This window comes from Antennarius striatus, chromosome 17, assembly GCF_040054535.1.
Source record: "Antennarius striatus isolate MH-2024 chromosome 17, ASM4005453v1, whole genome shotgun sequence".
Classification (NCBI taxonomy): Eukaryota; Metazoa; Chordata; class Actinopteri; order Lophiiformes; family Antennariidae; genus Antennarius; species Antennarius striatus.
Window position 1 is genome coordinate 15,971,619 of NC_090792.1, and position 15,975 is coordinate 15,987,593.

General features: G+C 40.2%; 1 protein-coding gene across 2 annotated transcripts in view; it reads left to right on the plus strand.

Annotated features, from left to right (window-relative positions):
- The window catches only part of trim9 (tripartite motif containing 9), a 31,376-nt gene extending 15,401 nt beyond the window's left edge, over positions 1-15,975 (plus strand). Inside the window, exons 4-11 of one of the 2 annotated variants that reach the window (XM_068339611.1) lie at positions 3,308-3,418; positions 4,486-4,639; positions 5,410-5,555; positions 7,232-7,370; positions 8,984-9,022; positions 10,413-10,716; positions 10,827-10,989; positions 11,924-15,975. In XM_068339611.1, coding sequence (XP_068195712.1) covers positions 3,308-3,418; positions 4,486-4,639; positions 5,410-5,555; positions 7,232-7,370; positions 8,984-9,022; positions 10,413-10,716; positions 10,827-10,989; positions 11,924-12,001 — 1,134 coding nt within the window. In that variant the 3' untranslated portion in view covers positions 12,002-15,975. The remainder of the gene's footprint in view (positions 1-3,307; positions 3,419-4,485; positions 4,640-5,409; positions 5,556-7,231; positions 7,371-8,983; positions 9,023-10,412; positions 10,717-10,826; positions 10,990-11,923) is intronic. The other variant, XM_068339612.1, reaches the window with a different exon arrangement.

A 15,975-nucleotide genomic window follows, 5' to 3' on the forward strand; every position in this document is an offset into this window, starting at 1 on the left:
GTGCGAGGGGGAGAGATTTACAGATGTGAACAAGGATAAGGTGTACCATCTGAGAAAGAGTATGTATGTCAGCATGGCAGGTCTATAAATACTAATTAAACAGAGCCTCAATCTGTCTGGTTAAAAAGCAACATAGCATTTAGATCCATAAATGAGGCCTTGTTAGTTGTATGGCTTTATGATCAGCATGGAATGGATAGTTTTTCTCATTAGAAAATTGAACTATGTTGAAAAGTAATTTAAAAAATAGGTCAAGTATGGATTTGGCTTTTTTTTTTTTAAACACATGTTTCTGTAATATAACATAAATTACTAATTGACAGTAGGCCTTTTGTAATGACTCAGCCCGGGGATGAATTCCGGCCAGCGGCTTAGATCCTGAAAAATCAGGTCAAAAAAATTAGGATAGATGGGAAAAAAAGGGCTAGAAAAATAATCACGTATTCACCCTTCCGTCCAGATTTACCTCAGGATTGTTTCAGCAGCATCGTGGAGCCTCTCTGACTCTGACGATAGGCCTCATCACCATGAGAACCACGTACTGTTTGTCTGAGAGTTTGCTTCCCCCTTGAGCTCCATTCACGTCTGCTGCTGCAGAGGATGTGGCCCACTTACACAGCCAGCTCCACGCCTGCCTTTCATTTCATCCAAACCTCTGTTAGATTCAGATAAATGAACCTCTGCTGATGATCTGCCGATCATCTGGCGGAGGCCGTGTCACCGCTGGCAGCTCTCACATCAAATTCTGATCCTGATGTGAAGAATATTTCAGGAGAAATGACTGGAATACTGAGGGAGTAAGCAGCGGCGAGCGTTCAGTCAGGAAGACAATGAGAAGACAAATAAGATAAATAAAAATAAAAGTGAAGTTCTTGTTTATAGGCAGCGACAGCAGTGAGGAACTCTCTCTGGAGCCGTGTCAGGCTGCAGCAGTGGTGTGGATGTTCTGGTTTGATACAGCATGGCGGGATTGGCCCTCAGCCAGAGGGATATAACCTGAATCATCAGAGCTGGAATTAAATCTCTGCTCACTGCGCAGAAGGTTGAACGCGGCGTCAGCATCGAAAACTAGGAACGATTTGAATATGATATAAATTATTAGCTGTGTCTCTGTAAATATATTTACTCAAAAGATATTCCTTCTGCAGATAGTATTTAATCCTCTTAGAAGTCTGACCTACACTTTGATTTATTCGATGGGAACCTCAGAGGAAGAGCTGCATTTTTCTGTTTGGTTCATTCGAGTTCAAGCAAAATGCAGATATTTCAGCAGAAACGAGGTGGAAATGCTTGTGATTCCAGACTCTAACTGAACATGACTGACTTATTTGCAGATTTTGCTTCAATGCATGTACCCTGGTGTTTGCAGCAGATGAGAGCACATGAGGACACGAATGAGGAAGAGGAGATGAAGCTGTCTTTAGAGGCACAGAACAATAAAATCCACATTTTTGTGTCTTGGAACACACAATTATCCTCATCAGTTCCTCTCTCCTATCATCATCATCCCAAATGACGGAAGACTGGATGTTAACTAGTTATTGATCAGGATGTGGTGGTGAGGTTGAGATACGGATAGCCTGAGGATGGTCGGACTACAAACCAGAGGATGCATCCTTCTGTCGATGCATGACTGTTTCTATTCTGAGGCAAACCAGCCTATAGCTCAGATAATTCACATCCATTTGAATGGATTTCATGAAATACAAGAAGTTATATCTGGAGCAAAAATAGAGCTGCCATTATGGAAAATCATGTTTTATTTGATGGCTGGTGAACTACTGATGATGAACACACGATGAAACACGCCAGCAGCGGCTTTAAAGGGTCAAGAACGACAGATCAGAGATGTGACATCTGAGAGAGCTGACGATGACATCACCACTGTGTGCTCTATGCCCCGGGTGCAATGTTACAACAACTGATGATCTGTCATTCTGCTGTCACACCATATTAACCACTATTCACAGCGTTCTGTTCTTTTTATTTGCTTCTATCGCTGGATGTTTGGTTTACAATGAAAGTGTCGACCTCCACCAAGGCCACAAAAAACCCTGACACTAAGTCAGATAACGGTTTAACCCAAATGTGACCCTGTAACCATGACAACCAACCCCTAGAATTAGGAATGATATTGGTAGCATTATTAATTTTATAGTGATTCAGGAAAAAGAATGTTTTATGAATGGTAAAAAATGACATTAGGGCAGTGATCCCTGTAGATTTTAACAGTTTTTTCATTCAAAAAATTAAAGAGCGGTTGATTTTCCAGAAAAATAACCGCACCGCAGGAACAAACGTTACACGTGCTGTCATGAAAAGCTTTTGAGGCCCCATCCTTAAATGTGAAATGTTAAAGCTCGCTGTCTTGCAGGCCCTGCATCAGGATTCCTGCCTTTATGATGCGTCAGTGCTGTACCGTTTTCTTGTGGAAGCTCTCAGCAGTAAATGTTCTTGCATTTTGTTGGTCACTGTACAAAGGATTTTCCTCTCTGCTCACCCCCTTAGAGAGCAGCAGTTTTTGTTACCTAGCAACCTCCATTTATTTCACACTGCTGAATGTGGCTCAGTGGACATCAGTCGTGTCAGAGGGAATCTCCCAAATCACATCTACCAAATATCTTGTTGCAAGTGCAATAACGGAGGGCGTCTTTTACCCATTTAACGCATCTCGATAAAGATGCATTTTGAGCAGCAATAAAATTTGTGCTATTGGGGTTTTCATATCTGCCTACGTTCTTTTAATCAATTTGAAAGCCAGACAGAGCAGCCTCATCTCTGATGTAACCGGCGATGACTGATGACTGTTTGCAAGTCTGGTGCGTGAAAACAAAATAACACTAACGTCAGTCGCAGGATCATGTCCCTCCAGCCTCCTCTTCCTCCTCCAAGCTGTGTACAAGTCTCAAAAATAAAGTCAGGTCCTGATCTCATTCCTCTTCTTTGTCTTATTCGACCTTGTTTAAACGGTTTCTTTCCAACCCCTTTCTTCTTGTTTGCCCTTTCCCATCATTTCAATGTCTGTTTGTCATTTTTTCTACCCTCTACCTGTTTGTTCAGTTTTAATTTCTCCCCAGCACTCGCACGTTTTATTAAACCATCTTTGTGCATTTTAATCATGTTCCACTCTGGAGTGATTACAGGAAAGGGGTGATTATGAACATATGATTATCTTTGGTGCGCTTGATGTAGTTGTGTAATTGTATTATACTTGCAAAACTTCATTACCCTCTGGTTGTTTGGTCTTTCCACTCCCTCTTTTCTCCTCCACCCACCCGTCCTCTCTATTTCTGCCTCTTTGATGCAGGTGGTTCGGGATCAGATCTCCCACTGCACGGTGAAGCTGCGTCAGACCACGGGGCTGATGGAGTACTGTCTGGAGGTCATCAAGGAAAACGACCCCAGTGGTTTCCTACAGGTGAGATGCACTGAGTTACAAACACGGAAGTGGAGCAGGAGGCAAAACAAGACTGATCTTATTTGCTTGAGAATATTCAATACATTTCTGAGATTGATGGAATCGTGCACACATACGAAAGGAATTTCAGACATTGCATTTTCTCTATTCAGCAACTGCATGTTCAGTATATGGAAAACAATGAAATGCCTTCTATTTAAAGACTGCACAGATTTATGTGATGATCTCACCATGTGAAGCAGTGCAGAGACTGGATTTGTCCAAATTATTGTAATTTGAGGCAAAGAAATAAAATGTTTGTCTGACATTTGAGAACATAAACCACTTGAGAAATCTGTAAAACAGCTACATGATTTTAAATATTATTAATATCCATATTAAATAATAGTCTATGATCTCCTGATTTACTTTATGTTGTTATATGTTTCCTTTTCATATCTTATGTAAGGAGCCTTTATTACGTTATTGTGACCCTTCTGATTTATTTTGTTACCCTTTGTAAACTCTCTCAGGTTTGAAACCATATAAACCATCTATAAATGTTTAATTGTAATGGTGATTTGATGAGTATTACAGTGTTTTAATGTCCGGGACTGATATTGGAAGCTCAGGTGTTCAATCAGGAATGTTATTTTATTAACCAATTATCTTTTAAGTGCAGAACAAGTTTTTTCACTTATCGTGGTAAAATATTTATGGATTTTTTTGTCAGTAAAATAACCAGTTCCTAATAATTCATGAATAGACACTAAATGCAGTATCTGAAAATAGCATAGAAAATGAACAAGAACAAGAAAAAAGTTTCTATTAGTGCAGCAGAATTTTTTAAATTCTGTTTAAGGGTTCTTCATTGTAGGGTCGTAGGGATATTTTCTGCTTCTAGCTCTTTATGTGGGTTGAATTTAATGCAGATATCTGGGTACCCGATGAGCCCACCTGCCTTTAGACCCAGGGTGGGTTTCCTCCCCCATCCAGCCCAGAGGGCGTTACATCCTATTCAGTCAGTGACGTTTCATTTCTTGTGTTTCTTGATGAATAATAAGACGAAGGACTAATTGGCCCCTCAGATTTCTGACGCGCTGATCCGGAGGGTCCACATGACGGAGGGTCAGTGGGGGAAGGGAACCCTCACCCCCAGGATGACCAGCGACTTTGACCTCACTCTGGACAGCGGGCCGCTCCTGCAGACCATCCACCAGCTGGACTTTGTCCAGATGAAAGGTAACCAGACGGGAGAATGAGTGAACTAGAAGCTACTGTCTTCTTTCCTGAACTGCTTTTAAATGTTATGTTTAGGGTTACATTTATGCTTATCGAGAAGATTGCTGCTTTACTCCAGGTTATTTCATTGTATGAACCTGGACCGTGTGTCTGTACCAGAGTCTGAAACGTTCTTGCCTAAACGCCACCTCTCCTTAAAATGTCAACTAACTCAATTCACTAAGTCATTTTAATAATTTGGGTCAAATTTGGAAAATCTCAGAATTTTTAACCCGAATCAAAAACTGTGTTCGTCTGTGGCCCCCAACCAAATGCATCACAGAACATCTACCTCATTATTTTTTAAGTACTGTTGATGCCAACCAATCAGTGTTAATTTTTGAATAACAGAATATTAGAACAACAACTTTGCATCTTATGCATTATTTTGTAACCGTGTCTGATCACTGGAATAGATTTGGACATAACTTAAATGCACCTGTGCCTCAGCCTTTAGAGCATGAGCAACAGTTTGTTTGCTGAACTCACTGCATGTGTACATGGACTTTTTGTGTTTGCTTTATAGAGTCTGGTATCACAAACACACATACTCATACACACACGCTGTAGGTAACCTACTGATAAATCACTGAAGTTTGGTTGTGTTTATATTTGTGCTTTGGAAGCCTTTGAAGTTTTCATAATTTCATTCATGAATGATAAATGTGAACAGTTTTCCGGCCTCATATCTCAGTGGGGTGTAATCTGGCTCGGTTATTCCCCCTCCTCAGTCCCAGCTGCTCCTATGCTCCAACTGGAGGAATGCTGCACTCAGAACAACAGTGCCACGTTGTCATGGAAACAGCCACCACTCTCTACCATCGCCGTGGACGGCTACATCCTGGAGCTGGACGATGGGAACGGGGGGCCTTTCAGGGTGGGTTTCCCTCCTTCTTTTGTCTGGACTTTAGTAGAATTACTTTTACCTGCGAAGCCCCAACAGGGGGAGTGTTTGGATTTACATTTAGATTACAGACAGAAATGAAAAGCAGAAGTTGCCGGAGTGATAATTCAGCTCTACAGAACATGAGACAGAAGCTCAGAAAAAGTGAAAGCAATGCAGCCGATGTCCTTTGAGTCACAAAAGAGCAGGTCGCCTGATGTTCTGTAGCGAGGCATTAAATCACACTGAAATGCAGCCGCCAGCTGGGACGAGCACATAGGAAGTTTGCTCTCCAAGCAGTGTCCACCATGTAATCTATCCACCTAAGACCCCCCACCCACTCCCCCCACACCTTTAGGCGCCTGCTTTGTTATAACGGCAACTTAAATCTCCTGAACTCTGCACTCAATAAAATAGCAGTGATTTATGAACGCAGCCCTGAAACCTGCTGTACATGCAAGAAATGATGAATTTGATCATTTTATAACTTTTTTTGTTATTGCCTCTGTCAGTACTTTTTTCAGACCCTCTACAAATTTAATACGTTCTTTCCCACCCCCTTGCCTCATCTTTGATCACATGTGGTGGGGATACCGCTTGTAGTTTACACAACAAATGACCCAAAAACAACTTATGTAATGTATTCACAATAAATAAATATAGAAGAAATAATAGAAAAATAACAAGCCTGGTTAGGGCCGAGAACTTTTCAGGGTTAAAGGGTTCATGGAGCCATAAAATCCAACCTATTTTTAAATGTCAGGCTTCTCTCGCACTATTATTGTCATTTTTTTTAGTCACACAAAGCACAGCATGTCCCTCTGATTCCTCTAAATAGCTAATTAATGTGGGTTGATTTGGTTTTCATGACCTTTCATTGAAACACTAAACATAACACTCTCTTCATAGCCCAGTTTGCTTTATTATCCATCTTGTTGACTTTCACCCTTATTATAGGCGACCCTGTCAACTCTAGCCCCTCACAAAGAGACTGAAACAGTTGCTGACCCTCTCCCGGAGCATCAGCTTTACTCTTTGTGTAATGTGACAAATGCAGCAGCTGTTTGTAAAGGCATTCTGCGTTTTAAATTAGCAAAGACAACCACTGACCTCCAGTCAGTTGCCTCTTCACTCCGACTCCAGCTGGTCGTTCCTTCCAGTTGGTTCTGTGTTGTGTAGCTGACTGTTTGTGCGCGCCTTCATCCTTCAGTGTTAATTACAACCATCTCATAAGAGGGTGATCATTTACATCCAATCTGTCAACAGATTCACAGCAAACCACTAACTGTTAACTGGTAGGCAGCCAAAACCAAACTGTTTCAGCTTCCAGAGACTAGTCGATCCGTCTCTTCAACAGTTTATGTGTCATACCTGTAGGTCCACTGCTATTTTCCAAAGATGTCATGATTTTTCACTTCCTCTTCCGCCCTGTGACTCATGGAGGCTCGCCGACACAGTGCCTCGTTGAGTTAGGCGAGTTGGGTTCTCATTACTAAATATGTTTCTGCGTGGGCTGCCTCGCCCACACTCAGTCGTAAACACTTATTACACCTGCCAACGAATGAAAACACACTTTCTTTCAGAAGTAGGGGCGTTCTATCTGCTCTGTGTCATAGCTACACATTGACCTATCACCCATGTTAACCTGGAGTCACTGCGTGTCTTTACAGGAAGTGTACGTGGGAACGGAGACTATCTGCACCGTGGATGGACTTCACTTCAACAGCACGTACAAGTCCAGAGTGAAGGCTTTCAATGCCAGCGGAGTGGGCCAGTACAGCAAGACGCTGATCATGCAGACCTCTGAGAGTACGTTAAGCATCACCACCTTCTACTTCCACTTAGATGTCAGGAAGACAAAATGCACTCTTAAAACAGAATTCCTGCATTCATTCATTCTTCTTGAATGGTGCAGTCCATACAGCGAAATGAAACAAACATCCTTAGCAAAGAGAGGAAATTTAGGAGAAGAATAGGATGCATTTAAAGTCAACACAGCATAAAAATCCCAAAGTCATAATATGATGAGGGCACAGTGAAAGATGTGCATTGCATGCTTTTTTTGTTGTTTTATGTTTTATGAAGACATCACTTTTTGTTGCGTTAGTGAACACAGAGCCGAGCAGGGACCACAGTGTCGTCACGACAATGAGTCACTTCACATGTGACTCGAGGGAATTTAATTCGCTGAACCTGGACTCCTATTATGACCCAGACCTGCATCCAGATTTAGACAGATTTGAAATCACTTAATAAGCCTCTTTTGTTACCCATCATACCTGTCATGTATTTATTATTCCCGTGTTGATTTGCATATGTATTTTAATTTAGTTTAATTTGTCATGATTTAATTTAAAAGTTGTTTTTTTTCTTGACCAGATGTTCAAAAAGTTATTATTGTTTCTACTAATTTTATCTCGTATTTATTTCAGTTTCTGTCTTCCTCTTCTAAAACTACTGAACTGCTACTACTGACCTGACCAAGTTCAGATGAACAGTAAACTGTTGCTTCCAGACTCACGTCTTCAGAAAGACGATTTCACATCTAGTTTTAAATTCTGGCTTTTCTGAAGGAATCCAACTTCTTCTTAGTCTTTTATGTAACATACAAATAATATTGTTAAAAATGGAGGTTTCAATCAGGATGTGAATTCTGTTTGAGGGTGTGTTTGAGTTGATTCTTTTATAATCCACTCACCCGCTTGCTTTCCCGTGAGTTAAATGCTGCTCTGGGTAGATGGGGAAGCTTGTCATCCAATCACGTGAAAGGACCAGACGGTCGCCGTGTTCCTCTCTCAGAAGCCGTTGTACATGATCCAACCATTCAGATGCTCTTCACATTGACTGGATTTGGCCATGTGGCATGAATGAGAAGGGTCACTGAACAACCAGAGATGAGAGACGATGACAACAATGCAGATCATCAGCTGTTCACCATCTGCTTGTGCACAGCTGACTAAGCCTTTGCCATCCTCTGGAGTAAAATGTCATCCAAACGTCTGATACCAGTGCATTAATAGCAGTGTGAAATCTGCAAATGGTACGTTCGATGGTGGTGACTCGGATGACGCGTGCAAAACCATATCAGTGTGCACATGCCTGTTTCAGAGGACAGATGTGTTCACAGGAGATCCAGATCCAGGTTACATGTAATCTTGAGTGTGAACCATCCAGATAACTAAATCTGATCGGAGCAAAAACATCTGAATTGAGCAATGAGGCTTGTGATGCTAACGTAGCCTTTGTTTCTGGTTTCTCCTCTGTGGTGTTTTGGATCAGCTTCCCTGATCAAACCTGCTTTTCTACCCTCCACCCTCCCGACCCCTCTCCGCTGTCTGCTTCACCGCTTCGCTATGCTCTACCCTTCCTCCTCCCTTCTTTTCTTTTTCCCTCCCTCTCTCTCCCTTCATTCCACATTTCAGCTGGACTGCCTCCATGTGATATTCAGTCTATAAGCACAGGTATGGACAGCTCTCATTGCTGACTGTTTCCCCTTTAATCCCCTGCTGGCCATTTTTCATCAGTACAGTCTTCACTCTCAAACCAGCAGGAGGGCAGTTTGTTGCTCTGTGGGCTGCACTTATTAAACTCTCAATACAGACATCTAATGACCGTCTTCACTTTTGGGAAATAAAGCTCTGTAATGAAATCTTACTGCACGGGGTGACTCCAGTGAAAGAGCAAGACAAGCTTGTCCAGTGGAGCCCATACAAAGCACAAACATCCATCTGTTGAACACCCACATGTCTAAAATAGAGAGTGCATAGCCTTGTTACTACATTTACATCCCTGAGTCAAACAGTTTGCAATAGCATTAAAATTGAACCTGTAAAAATAACTACAAGCAGCATTAATCCATGCAAGTGGATGTGGATTAATGTGATGTTTTAATTTACCAACAACAAAATTCACTAAATATAATTGAATTTGGTTTGGCATAATTTTACATAACATAATGACAGCATTCATGTCAAACTATAATGCATTAACATTTTTTTTATTATGGAGGAAATTTCTTTAAGGTTAAAGACACACTTTAAGGTTAAAGTTCAAACCTCCAAAGCCTTGATCACAGAAAATCCCTGCTTCAAAAAAGATTTGGAAATCCAGGACAGCAACTAGGCTGCAGGTGCACCCCACTTTCAGTCATCATGACCCTGTCATGATCTGGGTCATCTGTAGAATCTACATGGAAACAGATTGTACCTCAAGACGTACCCTACAGCTCCTTTCCAAATGATGGACATTAAAATCCATTCTTAATCTTTTTGAACAATCCTGCTAAATTTGGATCAACCAACCAACAGCTGTAAAAACTAACCCACCTAAACACTGATGTGTCTGTGATCTCATTCTTTCAGTGACAGGTCATAGCTCACGACGATAGGTTAGAATTGAAATGTAGATTGATCAGTTTTGAAGATTTGCCCTGTGGCTAAGCTTCGTCTTCCCACTGAAGATGTGTAATCCAGTGTAAAAGATAATTTCCTGATTGGGGATCATTAAAGTTGACTTTCTTTCTTTCTTCTTTCTTTCTGAAGGTCTTATAACTTTTGTGAGACCCCTAGTGGCATAAAGTAAATACTGCACCTTTAACTTTTAATTACTGTAAATGGGTTCGCGAAAGCAAACAACTATTATCCTTTGCAGACTGTCTGACATAGATGTGAGTTCAGTGATTTAAGATGAATTAATAAAAATTATTACTGATGTCTCATCTTCTCCCACATTATTATAATTCCTCTCATTCAGTTACCTCACCTCATCTAACCTCCAATCCCTACATTCATGTCATCGTTGTCATAGTTACTACATTGATGCTAAATACCATGTGCAACTCTTTCTTTACAGTTGCTTGGTTCACCTTTGACTCGGCGTCCGCTCACCCGGACATCATCCTCTCCAATGACAACCTGACTGTGACGTGCAACAGTTACGATGACAGGGTGGTCATGGGTAATTCCGCCTTCTCGCGTGGGGTCCATTACTGGGAGATGACCATCGATCGCTATGACAATCACCCAGACCCAGCTTTCGGGATCGCTCGGGGCGACGTCCTGAAGGATGTGATGCTGGGGAAGGACGACAAGGCCTGGGCCATGTATGTGGACAACAACCGATCCTGGTTCATGCACAACAACTCACACACCAACAGGTTGGTAAATAACTGACACTCAGTGTATCTCCAGTATTTCTGCAGGAGCAGACATCAGACATCTTCAGTAGATGTTTCCCATCATGCTTGTGGTTTTCTTCATTGTGCAGGACTGATGGCGGAATCAGTAAAGGATCTACAATTGGAGTCCTGCTGGACTTCTCACGCGGGATCATCATCTTCCTCCTCAACGACGAACAGCAGGGTCCAGTGGCCTTTGAAGGCCTGGAGGGCGTTTATTACCCCGCTATCAGCATCAACCGAAATGTCCAGGTGCACGACGAAACTGCTTACGTGGATTACGCTGCATTTCGTTTAGATTTGAAGATTCTGATCCTTTTTTTATTCAGATTTTTGTGTTTATTGTCTCTCCAGCAGTTTTAGAATATTAATTTGACATTTCAGTGAGAGCAATACGAACTGCTTCGTCCGCTTTCATGAAAACAACTCAACAAATTTTCATGAAACTTGTTAGTTAGGCTAAGTACAATCCCCAATCAGTCCAAGTGAGGAGGAGGGTAAAGAAATTGGAATTTAGTCTGTTTGGCCTCTGATTTAGTCGTGCATTTATGTCCTCATGTCCTTATTTTTGGTCTGTTCTTCAAATCAGTTCAGACTTTTATTGTTCCTCAATGATAAATATGATAGCAGAAGTGGTAAAAAATTGACTTTATACACTAAAGATTCCATACAATAGGACATGGAACAAAACAAAAACTATCAATAGCACTAGCAGCTAAATACACTTTTAATCTCAAGCCAGAGTCCCCAAATTTACAGTCATGCTCTCTCCAAAGGTAGAGAGGATATTAAAAAAATGTTTTCACTGATTGAAATTTTTTTCATTATTATCATTAAAATTTATATTATTATTTGTGAAACATGATTTGCAATATGGCTGTTTTAAAACCTATCATGAAAATAAATGTATTTCAATTTTGGTTACTTTCGCTTTGAAATAACAGCACCCAATCCATGGGGTGCTGTCATATAGATAGTCATACAAAGAGACTAAACAGACAGGCATGATTATGTCACATGATGGGAGTACTTCAGAAAAAAACTTTTACAAATATGGATTACATTTTAAAAGAGAAATCTACAGTAAGCAGCTAAAAATTCTTTTTTCTCTGAATGACAAAACCCTCACTGTAAGAAAAAAATCATCTCTGACACCGTATGTTAACACAAAAAACTTCTTCTTTAGGTCACACTGCACACCGGCCTGGCCATCCCTGATTTCTATACCCCGGGGGAGGCAGATCCTACAGGCTCTGTATGCTAAAGACTTCACCACCTCTCCAGGATTACCCAGGATGCATCCTGTCAGTCAGTAACTATGAGCTCCCCCCCTCTGACCGACTGATGTCATCACTCTCCATTAGCGGTGAGCCATGCCTTTATAAAGCCTAACCTGAGAATACAGCTCGTCTGCAGGACGGGGTCTAAATGCACAGATAAAATCCCGCTGAAATGATGGGATTACGTTCAGAACAAAAGGAACACTTTACTTAATTTTTCATTCAGTTGTCAAGTACTCCCCCATATGGATGGAAGGTCAGGTGATGTTTCTTAGTCCTCAAAACATTTCAGGAGCTTCACAGTGAAATATCCTAGCTACAATGAAGTGCTGCGGGAAAACCAACATTTACATACTAACTAATGCAGGGAAGTTTCCATACAAGGTCATATACCTTTCTGAGATGGGGTGCATTTTAACTCTTAAGCTTAGCGGAAGGTGAAAATTACAGGTTTTGAAAAAGGTGTAAATAATGTATTTTAAAGAGTGATTTTGCAATCTCTGGGATTATGCTGTATGTGCTGAGTGGACTCATTTCATATTTGCTTGTGTTAGTTTTTTTTTAATTTTTTAAACAGACTAAGAAACAGAACCTAACTTTCCATCAACCTAGTGGTGTGTAAAATGACTGGTAGTCTTTGTTAAGTTCTTTATTCTTGGTGAAGTTACATGGACATTTTGAAAATACTTGATTTCCTGCCATGCCGTTGAAAACAGGGATCTGTTGGCTAAAAATGAAGCTACTGTTAGATTAGTGTGAATTCTCTTTCTCCTTCATTACATCTTGTTTTGTTTGTGTGTATGAAAAACAAATGTAAACACATTTTGTGGTTTTATGAGCACAAATAAGAAGAATATATAAGATAAAAACTTTTCAGACACTTTTTCCTCATTTCCTCTCATTTAAGCTAAACTAACCTGTTGGCTGTAGCTTCATATTTAGCATGAAGGAATCATTTCTCTTATTTGTTGGTAGTAAAGAAAATGAGTGTGTTTCTTAAATGAAGGCACATTATGCTGCAAATGAATATCATCAATTCTTGGTTCAGGGTATCTTATTCTACATTCTAGTCTTTCTCTCTGTGAAAAATATACATTTATAAATATCCTGTACATTTCTTTTTCTGCCGTCCATCATGGCCATCATGACAGAGGGGGAGCATGAGGGGTGTGTAAATGTGTGTGAACGCGTCAGAGCTGGTGAACAGCTCCTAGGATCCCTGTATGTGAGCAATAGTCAGACTCTCAGCCGCGTCACTGTCGTATGCTCGTCCGTGTACATGAGATGCTTTACTTAGTGGCTTCGCTCATGTGAGCCTTCTGTATTGTCTGTAAAAGTGCAGCATTGACGTGTTAGATGCTACAGGAAGTGAGGCCTTCATGCAGCCTTTCTCTGCAAAGCAACTCTCAGAACAGGAGGGACAGATTTTAGCCTAACGTATGATACAAGCAAGCAATTCTGTGCATTGATTGAGTGTTGAAAATACTGTGAAGCTGCTTGAAAAAGGTGCAACAGCAGCTTGCTTCATTCTGGCTTTTTTTTTTACTGTAGGTGACTGAACCCTGGTAGTTTTGTAATATTGTTATTGAAATTATTTATTGCAAAGAAGTGTATAGTTAAATAAGTTATTGATGTTCACATTTTTTTTCAAAGATGTGCATTTTATTTGATGTATAGTTATTACAGAAGGAAAGAAACCAAGTCTTTTTATGGCTTTAAAAATGTAATTTGTTCCTGAACTGGAGAGGTTTTACAGTTATTGTGAAAACAAGTTTATGTCTGACTAAAGCAACAAGAAAAGTTCCGATGCACTGAGACGTTTTTGGACAACAGCCTCCTCAACAGGTGACAGTTCATTGTAGGATTTACTGTTTACCAAAATCCGATCTCCAACTCAAATCACTGATACATAAATAAATAAATACAGAAACACAAAATTATTTCTAATTCATCCTGTTGGACTATAAATTTTCTTGCCAAAACACTTTGAGCAATTGAGCCATTTAACTCAAGAATACACACATGATACCCCTAGGATCAACCTCTGAGGGTCATGAATTTCAAATCAAAAGTTCATGTTTATTCGTACCGCAGTGTTAGAGACATTTCACTAAAATGTTCAACCGTTAACCTCATGGTGACTGTGGGAGGAATAATCATTATAATACATTCTCTAGCTTCTATAAATGAAAATGTTTAATATCACATGATATTTTGTTACTGTTTTCTATACAAATAATTATGGTGACTCTAGAGTATACATCAGAAGAACAGCAAATTCATTGTGGTTCATCCTCTGGATACCATGAATGGCTGCACAAAACATCTTAGCAAATCATCAATAGTTGTTAGTAAAGAATGCTTCGTATCAATCAGAACAACTATGTTAAGTCATGCTACTAGAATAATAAAATAAGTCCAAGGTGAGGCGTCACTTTGAGGAAACTGTTGAACTTCATGTTGCCCAACAATGTTTCCAGTGCATCGCGGCCACGAGACAAACCGTACATGTCTAGCATTTACATGAGGTGCTATCCTGTGTTCGAGCTTCATGGGTGTGCCTTCTCCGCTCTGCAATATTTAAAAGATCCATGAAACTTTCCTCAAAACTAGATTAATTGCCTCAGCAGAGTCAACTGTAACATCTGTGATGCCTGACTTCACCTGCTGCTATACGTATTTTTCTATCAGCAAAAGGGCAATCTCAACCATGGTCATGTTTGTTATTGATTTAACAACCACAGCACTGAAAAAGAATAAGTCAGGTATAAAAAAAAGGTGGCTTTTTGAACTTTAGTTTCTATTAGCCTCGGGTCGATATTGATTGTAAATCACGTCCTCACGTGTGCTTAAATGGCTGCACACAGCAAAATATCTCATTTTTAAACTAAAGCAGACTTTTCTGCATAGCTGGATTCAACCTCATGAACTCCACACATCTTGAGACTTCTTTTCCAGTCTCGTCTGCTTACGTCACATCCCTTCAACAAACATGGTCACAAACGGGGAGAGGTTTGTTTACAGAAATCGCGTCCATATAAATGTCTTTCAAACATTATTTACATCACAGATGCCTAAATATGCCATGTCAGAAATGACTTTGACCACTCAGAATAACTGGGAGTTTAGGGATTTAGATGGATTTTGTTACCAATATTGTACTGTAACCAACAAATCTCTTCAAATTTTAAAGCGTTTTAGACTCGTTGTCCCCTCTTCAGTTGGAACTGGAACAGTTGGAAATTTCAGAGTGTTTTTCATTCTGACATGACCTCCTTCATGCTTATAGTCAGAGTGGCTCGGAAGATAGAGGACATTTCATTTGCTTGTTCGGTGCACCAAAACAAGCGTTGAGTAATGCAACTAATGGTGTTTAAAACTCATTCAATGGTCTGTCTGTAAACATAGAGCACAAGTCAGTGAGTTCAAATTCAGCAGTGGGTCACTGAGCAGTGACAGACAAGAGCAGCCTTTATCTCAGCGTTACACAAAATCAGACTCCAGGACAAAGGAACAAAATAGCTTGAATTCAGTGAAACAGTTCATTAGCAGGAGTTTCCTCACATCCAGGAGAAGACAAACACTTTTCACCACACAAAAGACATGAACAGGAAGAAAGTGACATTAAAAACTTGTGATTGTAACATTTATTATTTCTTACTCCACTTTAAACTCGACCCGAGGATGACTTAAAGCCTGCCATACAGCCTCATCAAACATTATGAATTATTAAAAGCGTGCACACAGTCGCTGGGCGACACTGGATTATATCTCTAAATGTACAGTACATACAAATGTGTGAGTGTGTGTGTCCTGCATTATAACTTCATTTGAATAGATTCTAATTCCTTGTTTTATTTGAAGTTGAAAGTCATTACCTGATATTATTATTATTATTATTTACAGCAATATTAAAATGTCATGGAGAAATGTATGAATCCAAAAAGAGCATTTTTGT